This window comes from Gymnodraco acuticeps, unplaced genomic scaffold (genome assembly GCF_902827175.1).
Source record: "Gymnodraco acuticeps unplaced genomic scaffold, fGymAcu1.1, whole genome shotgun sequence".
Taxonomy (NCBI): Eukaryota; Metazoa; Chordata; class Actinopteri; order Perciformes; family Bathydraconidae; genus Gymnodraco; species Gymnodraco acuticeps.
Genome location: NW_022991187.1, coordinates 3,554,460 through 3,574,653, shown reverse-complemented (window position 1 = coordinate 3,574,653; position 20,194 = coordinate 3,554,460). Strand labels below are relative to the sequence as shown.

The window sequence follows — 20,194 nt, the reverse complement described above, 5'->3', positions numbered from 1 at the left end:
CACTTTGATGGACTGTCTTCTGAGTGGTTAAACATTTCTAATGGTGTTCCCCAAGGTTCTGTTTTAGGACCACTTTTATTCTCCATATATATTAACAGCGTAGGTGATAATGTGGATGAAGCTACTTTACATTTGTATGCAGATGATACTGTGATGTACTGTGCAGGTCCCTCCATTAAAGAGGCTGTTGTTAAATTACAGGCTGTTTTTAACATTATTCAGACTCAGCTCTCTGAATTAAAGCTTCTTTTAAATGTGGATAAAACCAAGGTAATGCTCTTTTCAAAAGCTAAAAAGACACCAGAGCCTGTTTTAGATATTGTAACTACGCAAGGAACAAAACTTGAAGTTGTTGCCTGTTACAAATACCTTGGTATCTGGCTTGATGATTGTCTCTCTTTTAAACTTCATGTCAATAACCTGCTTAAAAAACTAAGGTTTAGGCTAGGGTTCTTTTTTAGAAACAAGTCCTGTTTCTCGCTTGAAGCCAGGAAAAGGCTAGTCACTGTCACCTTTTTACCTGTGCTGGACTATGGTGATTTGTTGTACATGAATGCACCTGCCAATTACCTGAGCAAATTGGATGCTGCGTATCACAGTGCTCTGAGATTTGTCACAAATTGTAAAGCGCTTACACATCACTGTACACTGAACCAAGGCAGGTTTACCATCACTCTCTGTACGGAGGCTCAGTCACTGGTACACTTTTATTTATAAAGCTATGTTGGGCAAACTCCCGTATTACATCTGTTCTCTGGTAAAGCAGAAAGTTGCAAGCAGCTATTGTCTGAGATCGCAGGATGTAGTCTTGTTAGATGTACCAAGGGTAAGGACTGTTTTAGGTAAGACAGCTTTTATGTGCGCAGCTCCACTTGCTTGGAACAGCCTGCAGTCCAAATTGAATTTGTGCAATTTTATTTCTCTGAATGTTTTTAAGGCACGTCTGCACGAGATGCTTTCTGACACTATGGGTGTTTGTAAGTGTTGGTAAATATGATGTCCTCTATTGTTTGTTTTTATGTTGTTTTTATGTTTCATGTGGAACTAAATTGATGCAGGTCTTCCTTGTAAAAGAGATCCGTGATCTCAAGGGACCTATCTGTCTAAATAAAGGTTTGAAATGAAATGAAAACAGTGGAAACAAACATGTGTTTGACTTTCATTAGTGAATGAAACTTTGTGCCCTTTATAGTCTGTGTCCAATATTGTGTATTTGTATATATTGTATATATATCCTATATATATGCTAAGGTCCCGCTGCTGACACAATAGCAGTCATTTAGTGCGCATAGGATATTTAACTGAAAATACTAGGGAAATGTTTACTCAGAATTTTTCTTCCACACTTGCCCCTGCTAACATCTCAGTAAATGAGCTAGTAGATCATTTTAATTAAAAAATAAAAAATGTTATAGATGCCATTGCTCCAACTAAGGTAAAGGAAGTGACTGGGAAGAAGATATCTCCATGGAGAAAGGCCATGACCGTGAGAGCAGAAAAAAGAGAGTGTCGAAAAGCTGAACGTAGGTGGCGAAAGACAAATCTCCAGGTTCACTTTGAAATCTATAAAGAGAGACTTGGCCTTTATAATTTGTAATTGAAAAACGCACGACAGTCTTTCTTCTCTGACATCATTACCAAAAACAAAAACAACGCACGTGCCTTGTTTGCTACCGTCGACAGACTAACTAACCCCCCAGTGTCAGTAGCCTCTGAATTTCTATCCACCAGGGCGTGCAATGATTTTGCCTCCTTCTTCACTGACAACATTCAGAAAATCAGACAAGCAGTCAGTGCCTCTGCATCAGGTACACAAATGTGTTGTCCCTATGTCCACCTAATATCAATTCAGACATCATGACACAATTCCATCAGATTAATGATAAAAACCTAGAGGACATTATTCAACTTCTGAAATCCTCCTCCTGCTGCCTTGATATTATTCCAACAGGATTTTTCAAAGATGTTTTTCCTTGCATGGCCTCAGATCTACTTCATATAGTAAACACATCTCTTCACTCAGGTATTTTTCCACAGGCCCTGAAAACTGCAGTCATTAAACCGCTCTTAAAAAAGAATAATCTAGATGCTTCAGTAATGAACAATTACAGGCCCATATCAAACCTGCCATTTCTAGGTAAAATCATTGAAAAAGTTGTTTTTCAACAGTTGAGTAATTTCTTGCATTTAAATAACTGTTTCGATGTGTTCCAGTCAGGCTTTCGTCCAAACCACAGCACTGAGACTGCTCTTGTAAAGGTCTTTAATGACATCCACTTAAACACAGACAGTGGCAGAACTTCAGTGTTAGTATTATTAGATCTCAGTGCTGCGTTTGACACTGTTGACCACAACATATTACTAGACCGACTGGAGAACTGGGTGGGACTTTCGGAAACAGTTCTAAATTGGTTTGAATCCTATTTAAAGGACAGAAACAACTTTGTTTCTATAGGTAAATACACATCTGAGTTGACAAATATGACATGTGGGGTTCCTCAAGGCTCCATCTTGGGGCCTCTTCTCTTTAACATATACATGCTACCACTGGCTCAGATAATGAAGAACAACAAAATAAGTTACCATAGCTATGCAGATGACACACAAATTTACGTAACAATTTCACCAGGAGACTATGCTCCAATTCAAACACTGAGTAAGTGCATTGAACAAATCAATGACTGGATGTGTCAGAACTTTCTCCAATTAAACAAAGATAAAACTGAAGTAATGGTTTTTGGAGCCAAGGCAGAATGTATAAAAGTTAGCGCTGAGTTTCAGTCTGCAATGTTCAAAACAACAGATAAAGCCAGAAATCTAGGTGTAGTCATGGACTCTGACCTGAGTTTCAACAGTCACATTAAAACAGTTACTAAATCAGCCTACTATCACCTAAAGAATATATCTAGGATTAAAAGACTAATGTCACAGCAGGATTTGGAAAAACGTGTCCATGCTTTTATCTTCAGTAGACTGGACTACTGCAATGGTGTCTTCACAGGTCTCACTAAAAAATCTATTAGAAAGCTGCAGCTGATTCAGAACGCTGCTGCTCGAGTCCTCACTAACACTAAGAAAGTGGATCACATCACTCCGGTTCTGAAGTCTTTACACTGGCTTCCTGTGTGTCAAAGAATAGATTTCAAAATACTGCTGCTGGTTTATAAAGCACTGAATGGTTTAGGCCCAAAATACATTTCTGACCTCCTGCTAAATTATGAACCATCCAGATCTCTCAGGTCTTCAGGGACTGGTCAGCTTTCTGTCCCCAGAGTCAGAACTAAACATGGAGAAGCAGCGTTCAGTTATTATGCTCCAAATATCTGGAACAAACTCCCATAAACCTGCAGGTCCGCTGCAACTCTGACTACTTTTAAATCCAGGCTAAAGACTTTTCTTTTTGACGCTGCTTTTAATTGAACTATTCACATCTTAAACTGCACTGTAACTTTTATCCATGTATTTTTTCTTTTAATGTTTATTTTATTATCTTTTCTTTTTAATGACTGATTTTAAATGCCATTTTCTTAATGTCTTTCGTTTTTTGTAAAGCACTTTGAATTGCCTTGTGTTGAAAGGTGCTATATAAATAAACGTGCCTTGCCTTGCCTTGCATATGTGTAATTAAACCCATGATATCAAAATCTCACTCCAGCCAGGTACCCAAAGTTGGCAACCCTGCAGAGCATGTATCCAAAGATAACAATTCTAATCAAGAGGCAACAATTCAAATGAATATTCAATTATATTATAGTGACAATAGCCAAGAAGAAGAAAAGACTGAAATGTATGAGCAAAGAAAGACAGAAACAAGGAGAAACTATGCATCAGCTGGTTGGTGTGTTTTGTTTAATCCTAGACTCCCTTGTCAAATACATTTTAAACTGTATGTAAATACTCCTGGTCAAAAATATCTAAAACCCTAAGGTTCTCAATTTAAAGCAACTCAGCTTAAAACACAATAAAGTAAGGCAGCGTTTTCAAGCAACTCATGGAAGCAAAGCAGCGTTAGCTTCGATGGCTAGTTAGCTAACATTACAAACGTCAACAAAACCTGTGTGCTTGCTAAATATAAGAAAGCCTGCTTTTTTTCTACCTTTGTCTGAAAACACGTAAACATTATTCAGAGCTTTAATGAGAATGTGCTACTATATTAATATTAAATCTGGCCCGTCTTATTCCATTTTTTCATTTACATTGTATATACATAAGGAGCGTATGGCACCTTATTCATGTCTTTTCACCACGCAACTGTCATAACATCCTGTCACTGCATCCCAAAATAAATTAGTTTTAGCAGATACTTCTTATAAAAAGGTGCTTCAGACGGTCTGAAGATGCTAATGATTTCTATGTTACTGTTTGGGGCTAGAAACACTGATCGTTGTATATTTGCAATGAGGCTCATTTGCAAAACAAAGGGTCCAGTGTTTTCCCAAACGTCTGCTTAAAACATCCTTTATGCAAATGTTACAGGAGCACAAACACTGTGCTGTTATCTTCTTAACAACACAGATTATTACACAGGAGTATTTCAACATTTGCAGGTGCTTTCAGTAGTTCTCGCTTCCTTTGTTTGCACAGGTTTAATAACTACAAAAGCCTCGCCCTTCTTTTGTTTAGTTACCTCTGTACCTCTGAAGTCCCAGTAGATTTAATCGGTAAACAGCGTATGTGCTGTGCAGGCAGCAACAGCTAGCTTTTGTGGAGGATTATGAAATGTTCCACTTAAAATATTTAAAATAACAGTAAGCTGTGATGCTTTTCTAGAGTTGAACACATGTCATGCTGATGCCTGATAATGAACAGCTGAAAGATACTCCTGGGAATGAAGACCCTATCTAATATGAAACAGATTAGTCAACACATCTGTAGGTAGACATGTGTGTTGCGTTAACTCGGCTTCGTGTGGGTTTCTGGCTAGAAGTCAGGCACGATGCTTTACTTTGATACAACAACATCTAAATTATTTCCTTTGTCTTACTTGCAGACTGTGGCTGGTTCCCCGCTGTGCTTTTATGAACCTTACTACAACTTACTGTCGAAATGTTGCCTTTTAGTAAATCACATAACTTGGATATCAGGCACTGTTACTTTTATCCTATAATTTGTACCCGTGCTACTCTATTTTACACACAGAGACAGACACACACACCCAGCACCAGCAGACACTTTCTACGCTGTTATGGGCACTCTTTTGCACTAATGAGCATTTTTTACTGTAATATATTCATCCACCTCCATTTTGAAGTGACTTTTGAAATCTCAGAATTCTGACTTTTTCCTCAGAACAAAAAAACATGATTGTTTTTGGGAGAAAAAAAGTCAGAATTCTGACTTTAATGACTTTTTTCTCCCAAAAAAAATGTTTTTTTTGTTCTGAGGAAAAAGTCAGAATTCTGAGATTAAAGTCAGAATTCTGAGAAAACGTTTTTTTTTCAAATCTTCCCAAAAAAAAAATCATGTGGCCCTAATCCTCTTCCGTATATGTATGTATTTATGTCTTTTTATTTAAATATACAATTGTATTTTTTTATCTTCGGGATTGTGGGAAACAGTATTTCTCTGTTTGTACACAGAAACTGAAAGATTTACAATAAAGTTGACTTGAGTTTTAGATCTTAAGGGGGCCTTTTCTGGTTTTGGACAAGTATGAACCTGCAAATGAGAATTTGAGAGCCCTTAACATGCGCAACGTAATGTTTTTTCTGGCACTTTTCTTAAGTCTGTTCATGTTTTTTGTAAAGCATTTTGAATAGCCTTTTTGTTGAAATGTGTTTTATAATACACTTGCCTTGCCATACTGGAAAGCCTCCTCACTTTATCACAGTTGCTGTTACGGAGCACTGATTATATATGAGTGAGATGCTCACAGACCGACAGGAAACAGCAGAATCTTACAGGACTTGGCAGGGAGGAGGATCCACTTGGGAGGGAAATGATTGCACAACAGAGGCAACGGGGGTCAGGGAACATTCCTCTGTTGGCAGGGGGACAAAAAATAAAAACTCACATGAGCTCGTAATTCCTGCGAATGCTCTCCGGGATGATAGGCTTTGTGACACGGACCGCCTGCGGATCAGAGAAAGAGAAAGAAAAAGTTTAGTCCGAAGCCGGCGGGAGGAACATTTATAGAAACATTAAACCCCCGGGGAGATATCAGAAGAATGAGAAGCTGAGAGAGCCAAATTACTTTTATTATCCCCAGTTGGGAATAGAAATGTTGAAACTATTGTTTTACTTATTTATTTCACCTATAACAACAACATATTCCTTTGTCTTAAAATGACTTTCATTTTTTTTGTTTGCTTTTATAATCACCTATACTTTCCCCTGAAAACTGTTTTATGTTAGGATAAAGAAAAAAACAAAACAACAGATAAAATATGCACAAATATGCATTTAACAATGTATAGAGTAGCGTATTAAAATAAATAGTGATATCAATGCTTACAATCCAATTAGAGCTCAAATGTCTTGTGTAATACGGTAATAATGTTAAAGTATTATTGCCCAGTAAATACTCTCTGACCTGTACGCTTACTGGTTTCCCAGAAACAGACATTGTTATTTTAACTGTACCTAGAGAGTTACAGGAAACATTAGGCAAGAGCATTAAAGCCCAGAGGAGCGTTTAAACACTAAGCAGGGTAGGGAGTTTATCTCTGTGGGAGGATTTAATGAGAGGGGGGGGGGCCACTCAGGCTTCTTTTAAAGTCAGTCAAAATATTGTCTTTTATAAAAAGAGGTCTGGTGTTGTTATAATAAGCTCTGCAGGACAGGGGCTTCACAGAAGGTTGTGAAAGTCAATACAAGGCTATGAACTGCTATAAAAAGACTTTTGTTATCATCTCTTTATAAAGCGTTTCATTTGTTTGTTGTTATTATTTATAACTTTAATACCCTGGTTCTGTACCGCAGTTCATTCTGAGTTTAGATGCCTTCAAGCTTTAAAGAGACTTTTTAAAGAGAGACGGTAAACATCTTTGTAAGGTAAACCCAACCTTTGTTTGACACTTTGTCAGAGCAGTATGTCTGGATTAGAACACAAATTGTGCCTCAACAGTGAATCACCTTGAGTAGGAAATTCCATCCTGCAATACTCATGTTTAGATAACATAAATGATTGGTTCCGAGTGCTTTCCTTAGTATTTTTATGATGAAATTCTGTAGTTTTCCTCCAAAAACCCATGAACAAAGACCAGAGAATGTGCACACCGCTGTGCTTCCAGTCAAATGTTTCCTTATGAGGATACATATAAAGCTGTGATGAGAAATGTATCTTTTTGGTGTTATGACCCTGAGTCATTGGGTCTTGTGTGTTTATGTTGTGTTGTGTATGTATTTTCTCTCCTCCTGTATGTATGTGTGTGTGTATGTGTGTGTGTGTCCTAGCATTACTATACTTGTGGGGACCTAAATCTGTTTACACAGTCACATGTGGGGACTCGCCTCCCTTATGGGGACAAATTGGAGGTCCCCATGAGGGGAATCATTCATTTTAGGGTGAAGACTTGGTTAGGTTTAGGGTAAGGTTAAGGGTTAGGCATGTGTTGGTTATGGTTAAGGTTAGGATAAGTCTCCAGGAAATGCATGTAAGTCAATGTAATGTCCTCTGAAGTGATGTATACATGGTATGTGTGTGTGTGTGTATGTGTGTGTGTGTGTGTGTGTGTGTGTGTGTGTGTGTGTGTGTGTGTGTGTGTGTGTGTGTGTGTGTGTTCAGACCCCTGTAGTAGAGTTAGTAGATCTGTAGACCTCTGTGGCAAATTAGATAGTAGTAGTAAGTATCAATCTTTTTGTCCCTTTTGTAAATATTCGGTTTTGTAAACATTCTTATAAGTATCAAGCCAGAAGCGTGAGTAAGAAGCCCTTTTATTTAAACCCCGATTTCTCCTGTTTTGGGGTAGGAGCCCGGTAAGAAGCCTGTCTTCTGTTTGATTTGGTTAGGTAAGTTTAGGGTCCTTTTTGAACAGAAGTTGTTGTTTGTTGTGTTGGCTATGTCTCACGTGCGAATAATTAATTACACTGCTTATGGTAATTGTCTTTGTCCCTGACCTTTTCATGGGAGTGGGAAGATGGGGAGGGCACATTTTAGTGCTATTTTAGTTCCCCTAGACCCAGGTGCCCAACCTTTTTTGAACCGAGAGCTACTTTTAAAGTTGCCAGTCTGCCGAGATCTACCAGTCCAAATAGAGGCGTAGCCATTACTGACAGCCTACTACCAGGTAAATACACACTTCTACTTGTATAAAACTGACCTTTGTACGATGAATACTTCATAAAATACTGCAGATCCTTTATCTTACCTCTTTCTAATCTACACACATACAAGTATTTAACTGAAGTTACACAATTGTTGTTGATACAGAGTTGGAGTTTATGCACACGTCACTACAGTGGGTAATGTTTTCAAGAAACATTGAACAGTGCTGCCACATATGACACAGGAAAAAAGAAAAGACTCTGAACCCTTTCTTTGCCATTATATAAAAATAGTGTTGCTACAAAAGTATAAATGAGGCTTACTAATAAGACAACTCAGATCTGAAGCTACACAGGAATCTGTAGCCAAAGTGCAATAAAAAAGACACAATTAATAGAATCAAACCCTTTTTTTGTTGCATTTTAGTAGAATATAAAAATAAATGCCTTTTAAAATAGGATGCAAGCAACACTAGCTTCTTAACCTGAATTGATAATAGACTATAATCAATTTAAACAGAACAGATCTGAATGTTTGCATTCTTATACCATTTTGTACAATAATTATAATGAATAAGTTCAAACAAACTCAAACTTACAGCTGATTAATAACGGTATCTAACTTGAGTTTTTATTATATCAAAAACCTGTTGAAATGCTTCTGTTACTTTTACTGTCCTCAAAAAGCGCGTCAGTAGCCTCCAGGAATGCTTCTTTCACAACTTCGGCGTCTTTGAAAGACTTCATGTGTTTCGCAAGAACGTGACAGACACGATAAGATGCTCTGGTAGCAGCCTTGCTCTTGTTGTTGGGCCTGGTGAAAATGGACTGCTGTGCATTTAGCTGTCCTTTCAGGCCCCTCCCCTTTTGGAGCATAGGGCAGAATTAGGAGGGAATTCCGTCTCGTAGCGTTTGTGCACTGTTTTGAAATGCCGCTCCTAAATTACCCGTCTTCGGTAAAGCCACGCTCGCATTGCAGATGAGACAGATGGACTTTGAATTGGAATAGATACAAAAATAATGATCCTCCCACTCGGAGTGAAAATGATATAATTTGGGCTTTTTTGCTTCTGCCATAATTGCGGTCTTGTGTGTGTGCGGACTGTCACTCCTACGGACAACGTTAGCGAACGAGTGCACTGCCCACTGCTCACCAGCCACGCCCCGACACATGGGGTCACGCCGGCCAATCACAAAACTTTGATGCGTTCAAGTGCATTATTCTGCCACAGGAACATTATGTTATAGGACATTAACAATAAAACAGAATATTGTTGTTCTATTTTTAGACACATCTCGCGATCGACTGGGAATCTCCCCGCGATCGACCGGTCGATCGCGATCGACTGGTTGGGCACCCCTGATTTAGACGTTCTGTATCACTCCGCCATCCGCTTCGCCACCAATGCCCCCTACAGGACACACCACTGTGACCTGTACTCTCTGGCTAACTGGCCCTCTCTTGAGACCAGGCGCAACATCCACTGGCTGATGTTTGTTTACAAAACACTCCTAGGCCTCACCCCCTTCTACCTCACACAATTACTGCAACTCCGCCCACCCCCGACTCACAACACCCGGTCAGCTACAAGCATCCTGCTAAAGATCCCCAAAGCCCATACATCCTTTGGCCGCTCCGCCTTTCAATTTGCAGCAGCAGATAGCTGGAATGTCATTCAAAAACCTTTGTCTCCCCCCACACCTTCAATGTCACTATTATTGACACCCTGGTACACACATGTAGCTGCTTTGCCTGATGCTGATTTTAATGACTGATTGAACCACAGCAATATTATTGTTGTTGCTGCTACTGCTACTACTACTGATAACGTCACATTAATCAGTTTTGCAGAGGAATAAGAAACATGCCACCAATGTCCAAAACGTATCCGGGCTAGCTAGACATGAGACACTTGTAAAAAAGGTACGTGAATTGACAGCAGCTTTTGTGGGTTTCAGTGTACCTGAATGATGAGTCCAGGGGCCATGGATGTTAGATCCTCCTGTAGAGTCAGCTTCAAGTTTTCATCGATTTGGTCTGTGGGGGAAAAGTACGAGAGACACAAGGCATGTAGGTGAGCTGGTGAGAATACAAATAAAGATATCCTAGTCACATTGGTTTAGATTGATTTGAATGTCTCTACAGATGTCAGATTTGAGTCTAGCTCACCAAACGTAAAATTCACTTCTAAAACGGCATGTTTCAAGTTATCTGACAAAGAGAGTACGAAGACATTTCATTTCAGACTTCAAATGAAAACATTTGTTGAGAAAAATCAGAGAATATTACAGTCAACTGCCACAGCAGTTATAAACATCAATGTTAGTCAACTAGGCCTGTTAAAGAATATTTAAAATGTCAATATATATTTGAATAAGAAAACAAATCGACAAACAGTGGAATGTGAAAATCAATGTTGGATTGTAAATTAAGTCAGACTAGTATTTATTTCCACCTGTTAACCTTAAAGTGTTCATTTAGAAGAAAATGTAGTTTTACTGTCTTAAGTGTTGTCTCATGTGATGCAAGTACAAGAAGAACATAATTAAATGTGATGAAGTACAATATGGTTATTTTAAACCAAATTCAAGAACTTTGCATGGTATCTGAAAGACACAACTACTGCTGACCAACCATCAGTGTTTGAACATAAGTCACTTGATTTCTCTGTAACACAACTTGAGTAAACGATAAATAAAGTGTTCTATCCTACAGAATAGGGGTGTTGAAAATAATTGTTTCTACGATCGCACAGCCCTACTACATAATGAGGCAAGGTGTATGATGAGACACTTGCATACACATCCTGCGTTTACCCTCGGTGGACATTTGTAAGATTGATAGTTGTAACAGTGTGGGTTCACTTAAATGAAGTGCATATGCAGAGCAGGTGTTGTCTGTGGCACTCGCAACCTAGTTAGACGAGACATAAAGATGTAGGCTCTTTTGAACCCTTTCAAGTAGGCTGATTACATGCTGTTTATGAAGATGGACCATAAAAAAGAAAGGGGAAGGTGTCTTAAATGAGCAGTTAGCTAACACCCAGTGTGCAGGACTCACCGAACAGCCCGATGTAAACCTCCTGCAGCGAGTGCACACTGCAGAACTGGTTGAGCTCGTGGTGAACTTTGTTGAATATCAAAGCTTTGTCGTAGTCCGCCGTGAAGTTCTTCACGATGTCGAAAACTGCACGGAAGGGAAAATGAGGGCTCGCTCGATTTAGGAAATACAGCACAGAACACACACACAATCCAGGTGGGCTGGAGCCGGCTGCAACCCAAGCACGTCTGATGTGTCAGCCAGTGCCAAGATGTGTTCAGACGTGAGAAGAAATCATAGGGAGTTTAGGATTACATTATGAAATCTACAATTAGACTTCACATTATTATTAATAATGTTCTACGTGCAATTACGTATCTGCCACTACGTGTTTTTGCACTACTAAATACTGTTAATATTTACATTAATTATGTGACCGTCTATGTTTCCTGTAGATATTTAATTGCTCTTCTTTCTGCACTGTTAATGTACAGTTTAATTATTATAATGCTGCTGTGTTTATTGTATTTTTGTAACTCTGGCACAAAAATGTCCTTCGGGATGAATGAAGTCCGATCTTATCTTATTGCCAGCGCTCTGTAACGATTTCTGAGTACAGAGCGCTGGCGTTCCTTTCTTCCTTACTTAGTTCGTTTCTTGTCCAATTCCTTGTTTACATTCTCCTTACTTCGTCCCACAGCGAGGAAAATGACATCGCTACAGCAAAGAGGACTGTGCAGACTAAAAGCTAAATAAAACAGTAAGAGGTTAAATAAAGATTCACTTCGACAACGGACTGAACTGGAAGTCCAACGCAGTTACCTTTCACATTTAACAACCATAATTCATCTGTATATAATGTCTTCACACTGTACCGTGTACATTTATATTTAAAATACAATTTCCTTGGGGGGTGGTGATGGAAAATGGATGAAGATCATTGTCTCAATTGTGACCATGTATGATTGTGCCTGTTCTTCAATAAGAAAACATTGAAAAAAATATATATATACAATTTCTTGCACACTTAATGTTTATTGCCCTTCATGGTGCATACTCGACAGTAAATATCTTTCACCGTCACGATGTAGATATTTTACACGTTTATATTTACTGCTTATGTTTTGTTTTCACATCATGTGCGACGCATTGTTTACATGCTGTTGTGACCGAAGATTGTCCCTCAATAAAGTGAATCCTATCTTTATCTTAACAACTTGTGTGGTCTGCTGGCGGAGCAGCATTGGAGCCGAACACATTAGCAGACTTAATAAACTCATAAAGAACACAGGCTCCATCATCGGCTGCAGACCGGACCCTATTAGATTTGTGGAGGAGAGTAAGGCCACTGAGTACATTATCGTCCAATACGAACAATCCTGACCACCGTCTCCAGCAGATACTGTGTCTGTAACCAGAGCTCTTTCTGTACCAATGACCGAGACAGGAAGTCTTCCCTAACAGCAGCCATCAATCTGTACAACACCTGACCTCTGGCCTGTAGAAACCTCCCAGACTCAGTTTTGTTTTTAAACTAACTCCACTCTGCTCTTCTAAAACCCACCCACTCTATCTCATTGCAATTGACAATTTACAGTTAACTTTCTTTCTGTCTTGTTGTACACTGGTGGGTTTACCTGCTGATTGATGAAGGTAGTTCACCACTTCTATACGGTCAAAGTAAATCATCACTCCTCCCCTGAAAGAAAGAAAATACATAACATTAATTAACTACACAAGATAAAGCGTTTGCATTTCATGGTGTAATACTCCCCCCAATGCATTGTGCGTGTGAAGGGTACATAATTCATGCTCGGGACCACACATGATACTACTTAATAAATTAAACAACTGCAGACCTACCCTGTGCCGCATGGGACATTCTTCACCTCATCTGTCTGCAGCGTGGTCTGCAAAAACAACAAAATAAAACATTGAATCAGTATTGCACAAAACACACTCTTGACATCGAGGTAGGACTGGGAATCAAACACAATATGAAATCAAATTCAATATGTCAACTTGTTATTTTATTATAATGTTAAATATGTTCAGTGGTTTAGAAGCGCATCATATGATTGTTTAAGTTAATCTTATCATGAGTATCTTTTGTTCAGTGATGCAAACACAGGTATGGTGAAAAAAGAGAGAACTATTCGAGGCAGAAAAAAAACAGCGTAATATACCATCTGACAAAGGCCTGTGCTATAATGCTTCAATTAACTGTTCTTTATAATATACTCAGATCAATAGGAGACAGAGATGTTAAGTTAGAAATCAAGGGGTTTTATTATTATTTACAGCAGGGGAGGGAACCTTTTTCCTTTCAATTTTTACAACATCCTCCGAGGGCCGTACAAATTATTGAACTCAACCTCTGCTTAAAAAAACTAAAATCACAGCCCATTAATTTCGCCTTTCTTTCATGCTGTGCAAAGAAAAAGCAACCTCTTAATCCAGATATCTCACCATGACTCACGTATGCATGCATGTGCACGGGTGTGGCGTGACCACAAAAACAGAAAGATATGGACACAAGATGTGTGCAAATGTATTTAGTATCCTATCCATGTGAACATGATTTAAGTGGGGGGGGACCTAACCTCCTCCAGGGGGGTCCAGGGTCATGCTCCCCCGGGAAGATTTTAAATATTGAAGTTAAAAGCATCAATCTGGTGCACTTTGAGAGCAACATTGGGAGATCTATGGATACATCTCTCAACACCCATATGAAACAGAACTGTAAGCAGATTCTTCTTTTTGGATATTTTCAAATCACTCCCCTTTTAAACTCTATTCTTGTTATTTTTAACAACTTTTTTTGTTACTGTCGTATAGTATTTTATACCTGTTTTTCATTTAGTCTCTAATGTCTCTAATAACTATAATGATCATATCAAGGTGTGCCTTAACCTCACTGAGTTGAGGTTATTTGAGCCTCCCAGGAGAGAGCTCTTCCACCTGGTTGTAGAAAAGCTCTTTAAATTCGTTAGCATAGCTAGCTAACCAGTCTACACTCCTTTCAGACGAGACACATACCACGTGAAGACACGTTACGCTCGTGTTGTGTTCAAGGAACCTGTCCTTGGCCAGGAAAAACAGGCACTCGCTTGTTTAATTATTTTGCGGTCTAGATTTCTTCTTCTTTTTTGAAGTGAGAAGTTGTCCGTCGGAATGACGGACCGACCCCCCCCCCCCCCCCAAAACTAAAACTCTTCGGTTCTCCACGAATTACACAAGTCACCCAAATCAGCGTTAAAAAAGCGGGAGGCGCCGAAAAGCGACTAATTTGCATCACTGTTTGTTATACGTTTTTTTTATATCATTACTATTATTTATGTACTTAAAAAGTATATACATGTCCCTGTTTTGTGCCTGAAGACCAACTTGAAAATGAATAGTAAGTAAATTACAGGAACATGGATTGGACTTGCATACAGGATAAATGGTGTTACAGGAAATCCTGGTCAGTATCATTAACGCATTACAACATTAGAAACTGCTGAGTAAGTAGCTGTGTAACTCAAACTCACATTACGTTACAAACCTTCACAAAGGTGCTTTATATCAAAGAGCTGAGTTTAGCGGATATGCTGATAGACCAGGAGATATTTAAGATAAGGGTTTATTCATATTCCAGGATATTCAAACTAACATCACACTGGATATTCATTTGGTTTTATCTGGTGTTTAGATCAGCAGTGACGTAATTTGACCAGAGTATAATACATTCCTGCAACAGGTCTGAACTCAAATTTCAATTTCCTCTTGCAAATCTATATCATTATCTGTATGTACTTAATGTTAAGGATTCAGATGATTATGCATGTAGAATGGGCTGTTGTATGATTCAAGATGCAAGGCTTCTATTGTCATTTGTAAATAGCTACAGTGTAGATCAGGGATGGGCAAATGGCGGCCCGCGGGCCGCATGCGGCCCCCACCTCCTCTTTTTGCGGCCCTCAGATTCATTTATAAACAACGTACATTTTTTTTCTTCTTTTTTTTACTTGTAGTACTGATACAGACTCCTAGTTACGTCGCGAGCTGCGTAGATGATTTTAAATACCGCGAAATAATCTGTGACGCATTTGTGTGTATTGTGTTTGTTTCCCGGGGAATCCCTCACAAGAATCACCGGCTGTTGTTATGCCTGCTGTGACGTTAAGTTGCCTCTTGTAATTATGCCTTTACAAGCTTCAAAGTTGTTTTAATCATCTGAATTTGACGAAACAAGTTTAATATTCTTAAAACTAAGACTTTGTTTATTTGAAATCATCGGACCCTGCCGTGTTATCTATGATTACTACGCTTTTCATTCATAATTTCAGCGGGAGGGAGGGGGAGTGGTGCTGAGGAACAGCAGAGTGCGGGCTGACAGGTGTCTGTGTTGACATTCCCCTTATTGTAGAATAAGGGGAATGCAGAGACTGGCTACAAGTGTTTTAGGTTCAAGTTAGAGAACTAATGTCTGGGTTAGTGTTCATGACTTCATGTGTATGTCATCTTATGGTTCATCTCAATACACACACATTTTCCGTGCTTTCCAATAGTTTTATTCCACTGTTTAATAACCTGTTCAATACAAACATGCCACTTGTAAAAATGAAATAACATTTCTGTGAACTGATATTTGTTTAGTGAGATGTTAGAGGATGTTCCCATTGATTGTGAAATGTCAATGAAGATGTCAGACTTAGTATATTTGTTAATAATTACATACAACACATGGGATTTGTGTGTGTGTGTGTTCCAAGTGAATCTGCGGCCCCCTGGTGGCCAGTACATCAATGATGTGTCCCCCACCACCATCAAAGTTGCCCATCCCTGGTGTAAATATATCAATGAAAGTCTTAAGTCACAGGCTCCTCCATCAGTGCATAATAAAACAGATAAAATAGTTAAAATAGTGCATACAAATAAAAATAGAATGGAAATAGTGCAAGGAGAGTCTATATACAAGTCATTGGAATATGATATATTAGATTAATAATTTGTAAATTGCAAACAGATGAATGTTATGGATGTTCTTTGTACAGATTATTAGGGATTTTAAAAACTGAACTTCAGTTGACTCACCTGAACAGGCTTGTAGGTGGTGATGAAGGGAAGCATGAGATGGAAACCAGGACCGCTGGTGGTGGTCAGCAGAGCCCCTCCCCTGTAACACACACACACACACACATTTCATCCATAACCTTCTTGTGAAAGTGAACCTCAATGCGCTTTTATCCAAGTAAAACCATAAAAGCATTCTGCATTGCTATCTCTTCAGGATCACCATGAGCCTGCATCTTAAAATAAATATCTCCTACTGGAATGTTATCTTATAATAAATAAAACTGTATTCTCAAATGTGGTATGATGAATTACAGATCCGGGTCTTATCCAAATTGATAAAGCTTGTGGTAGCCTTAATTTAAGAGATAAAGTGGAGCATTGAGTGTATTTAAGTCAGTTAGCACCGCTTCCATTGTCCTTTATGCTCCTGCTGATGTTAGTACAGGTCTCTTTTACTGCGCCCACATACTCCAGCAACTCATTTATCAGTGGGAAAGATATTATAATTGACCCATGTCCACTCATAATAGAGATCTCTGTTCTTGGATGGCATCATAATGAATCCACACTTTGTTTATAGAGCCCGGCGGAAAAGCAGAAGCTGATTTCTATCTTGTTTGTTATGAAAACTCTGATATTTACTGCGTGTCAGTACAAGAAATGACACTTTAAATACTCTTACCAAGGCCCAGAGGCACAGAACCACAGCTGGATTATTTTTGCAATCTTAACATTGTATTTATAGTAGTCTCTGTTTAACAGTTTAACTGCTAACGGCTAACACATTTCAAGCAGATGCTCGTTTTTCTTTAGCCTCAGTTTTACAACGGAGAAATGTACCACTTATGTCTGAGGTATTAAAGAAAACAATGTGTGCTGCAGTCTCACCTGTAGTAAACTCCAGTGTGTCCCTCGTCAATTTTGTGCACAGAGGATAACAGCGCCGCTCCTCCGAGGGCAGCGATTATCGAGAATATGGCCCCCCACTGTGCCATCCTGCTGACAGGTGGAAAAGGAGACCGCATGTAAAATGAGCAGGTGGGTATAAAGTTTCCCTTTTCTGTTTAAACCATATCCTGCTTTAATTACAAGCAAATGCTCCCAACTACAAGCACTAATTAACGGTGGCTATGCCCTCAGATGGCACTAGTTTATAGTATTACAATTTAAATAGTTTAATCTCTATTTTTTTACTTTGTCTTTTGCACTTTTTTATTTTGTATTTCCTTGTATGTCTTAAAGGTGGGGTAGGTAATTTTGGAGAAACCAGCTCGAGTGAGCTAGAATTTGAAAATACACAGCCGTAACAAATCTGCCACTTCCTCACAGAGCCCCTCCTCCAACACACACGAACGCGCACATGACCAATGAGGGCACGAGATAAGTTTGTGCACGGATGGAAGGCTGACAGGCAGGTAGGCCATCCAGTTACTTTAGCCGAGCCGGCTCAGATGATTGGTCGTGCTTTTTTTTTACAGTACTACGGCTTCCACAGATTTTTATGGATTTTTTGTCAAAGCACTAAAAATATTCATTGCTATCGGGATGTAAAGAGCATTCCATGGAATATAACAAAAAGTGTATCTCGATCCGGTTTCTCAAACTTACCTACCCCACCTTTAACACGTCATTTGTCCTTTTAAATACTGGATAGTTTGATATTGGAGGAATTTATAATTTGTGCGTGATTATTCTCATTATTATTGAAAATACATTAAAAAGGACCATAGTGTGATTTATGAATCAACGATAAGGGGACTTGCAATAAACAAACATTACAATACCTTTTCAAAATGGCACTAACACATATTTTGCCTGCACAAATATTGTGGTTCGTGCAATTTGAATATTACACTAGTCCATATTGCCATTGCGATACATTGTTAATTGCATTGTTGGAGGGGCATTGGACTTTTATGGCCCCATTTTGTATATATCTGTATATTGTGCATATGCAAATAAAGCCTACGAGTCCTGAAACCTCTGTGTCCTGCTGGAACAGGTGCAGTTGGCTCCTCGCTCTCTTTATCTCCTCTCAGTGCAGGCTTAGGAGCCATCAGCTGGGACTTAGTGACCTTAAAGAGGATTGAGGCTGCAGTGTGAAGAAGACGTTGTAACCTCACGTCAGACATTAAGTGGCATTTGCTGGTATCATGTACAAAATAATGTACATTCACATAAACGTGATAATGTTAATTTAAGCTGAAAGATAAGTTGCTTTGATTGGGAAGGATTTGCAAAGATATAAGCTGGTGACCTTCAGAGACAGCAGTGTTTTTACAACCCCTCTTTGTATGTTTGAGTCCATTTAATACAGATATTTTAGTTTTTATAAATAAGATTGTGGTGGATTGTGGCTTTTTTCTTCTTAAGACACTGGTCTGCAACTATTTGGGTTGATGCTGGACATATGTTTCTTCGGATGTCTAAATAAACAGAAATAAACAAAGATAGAGTAGCATTTTAATTTATAATCTACTTGTTTGCAACACGAGATGCATGCTATGATAATCAAACGTTAGATAATCTTTAAAATGCATGTTGTTATGCAGCAGTGACTTCCTGCATGGACAAAACGGGAGGAAGTGATTACTCAGAAATCTGGAAACGATATCGCTGCAAAAGGCACAAAAGGGTTAAGTAAGAAAAGTGAAGTCTTGTACGAGAAGAAATTATCTTCATGTATTTTCAGAATATAAATCATCGTTCAAACAGAAGCGTTTCAGTTTCTAAAAACAAAGCTTCCCCTGCTTCACGGAAGCGAAAGCTACAACAGATCAAAGTCCAACGTTATTAAAAAAACACTCAATTCAAAGGCAACCCGGGTATGCCGAATGACAAAGGGGAATTTAAAGATGTGTATACAGTCGTAAAATTATAGGATTAACAAAGATATGGATCACTTATCCGAAAAATAACTTTAAATATACAAACCTGTGAGGAGAGTTTGGTTGTGTGGCGTTGGGAGGAGGCTCTGATATCATAATGTGAATTATGTTAGTCCTGCTTAAAACAGGGAGTATTTTCCAACTGCAGACAGTTTGAAAATAGTATCAGTTACTTATATTTCACAACAAAGCTTACTTTACATTTCACTGTCGCCGTAAAAGCTGTACAGTCAGCGATAAATATCGATCATCCCATGTAGTATTAATCAGAATGGATGAAACCAGAGTCTTTGTTTATAAAGATGGTAAAACAGTGTTATTTTTTATTAGAAGGTCTTACCTGTAATTTCAGCAGAGAGGACACGAACAAACAGAAAACAAGCAGGCACCTCCACAGGCACCTGCAACCGTCTTCTTCTACGGTGGTTTGACCGTTGGCGTAGAACGTGTGGCGTTAGCGCCCCCTGGTGCGTGGAAGACTAGCTGTCTCTCAATTTTATTTTATTTATCTATTTAATTTATTTAATTTATTTAATTTATTTAATTTTATTTATTTTATTTATTTATTTTCTTTATTTTATTTATTTTCTTTATTTTATTTATTTTATTTATTTTATTTTATTTAAATTGTATATATATATATATATATATATATATATGTTATTGTATTTTTTATTGTAATGGCAATTCAACAAAAAGACAGGACAAATTGTATTATTTATCATTTTTAGTTTAACAAAATTGATGAACGTTATCGATTTATAAACACAACACTGTTCAATCCAGGCAAACACAAAAGTTAATATTTGTGCCATATTGCTGTAGATCTTGGTACAATTGACTGAAACTTGGTTTTGAGTCATGTCCAGCTCTTCTTCTCTTTTCCCCCATGAATGAAAATAGAAATAGAACATAGAAAAATGCCTAAATCCTAAAAAAAAACACCATTTAAGGCTTTTAAAACATATCTATTTTATATATAATATATACTGTATTATCA

At 38.3% G+C, this 20,194-nt stretch overlaps 1 protein-coding gene across 3 annotated transcripts in view; it reads right to left on the bottom strand.

Moving 5' to 3' along the window:
- erlin2 (ER lipid raft associated 2) overlaps positions 1 to 19,676 on the bottom strand; it is a 32,139-nt gene extending 12,463 nt beyond the window's left edge. Inside the window, exons 1-9 of one of the 3 annotated variants that reach the window (XM_034238331.1) lie at positions 19,535 to 19,676; positions 19,241 to 19,336; positions 17,195 to 17,305; positions 16,325 to 16,406; positions 13,109 to 13,155; positions 12,883 to 12,944; positions 11,267 to 11,392; positions 10,170 to 10,243; positions 6,014 to 6,072 (exon numbers count right to left, since the gene is read on the bottom strand). In XM_034238331.1, coding sequence (XP_034094222.1) covers positions 6,014 to 6,072; positions 10,170 to 10,243; positions 11,267 to 11,392; positions 12,883 to 12,944; positions 13,109 to 13,155; positions 16,325 to 16,406; positions 17,195 to 17,305; positions 19,241 to 19,290 — 611 coding nt within the window. In that variant the 5' untranslated portion in view covers positions 19,291 to 19,336; positions 19,535 to 19,676. The remainder of the gene's footprint in view (positions 1 to 6,013; positions 6,073 to 10,169; positions 10,244 to 11,266; positions 11,393 to 12,882; positions 12,945 to 13,108; positions 13,156 to 16,324; positions 16,407 to 17,194; positions 17,306 to 19,240; positions 19,337 to 19,534) is intronic. The other 2 variants (XM_034238332.1, XM_034238333.1) reach the window with 2 other exon arrangements.
- Between the last annotated feature and the right edge of the window lie 518 nt (positions 19,677 to 20,194).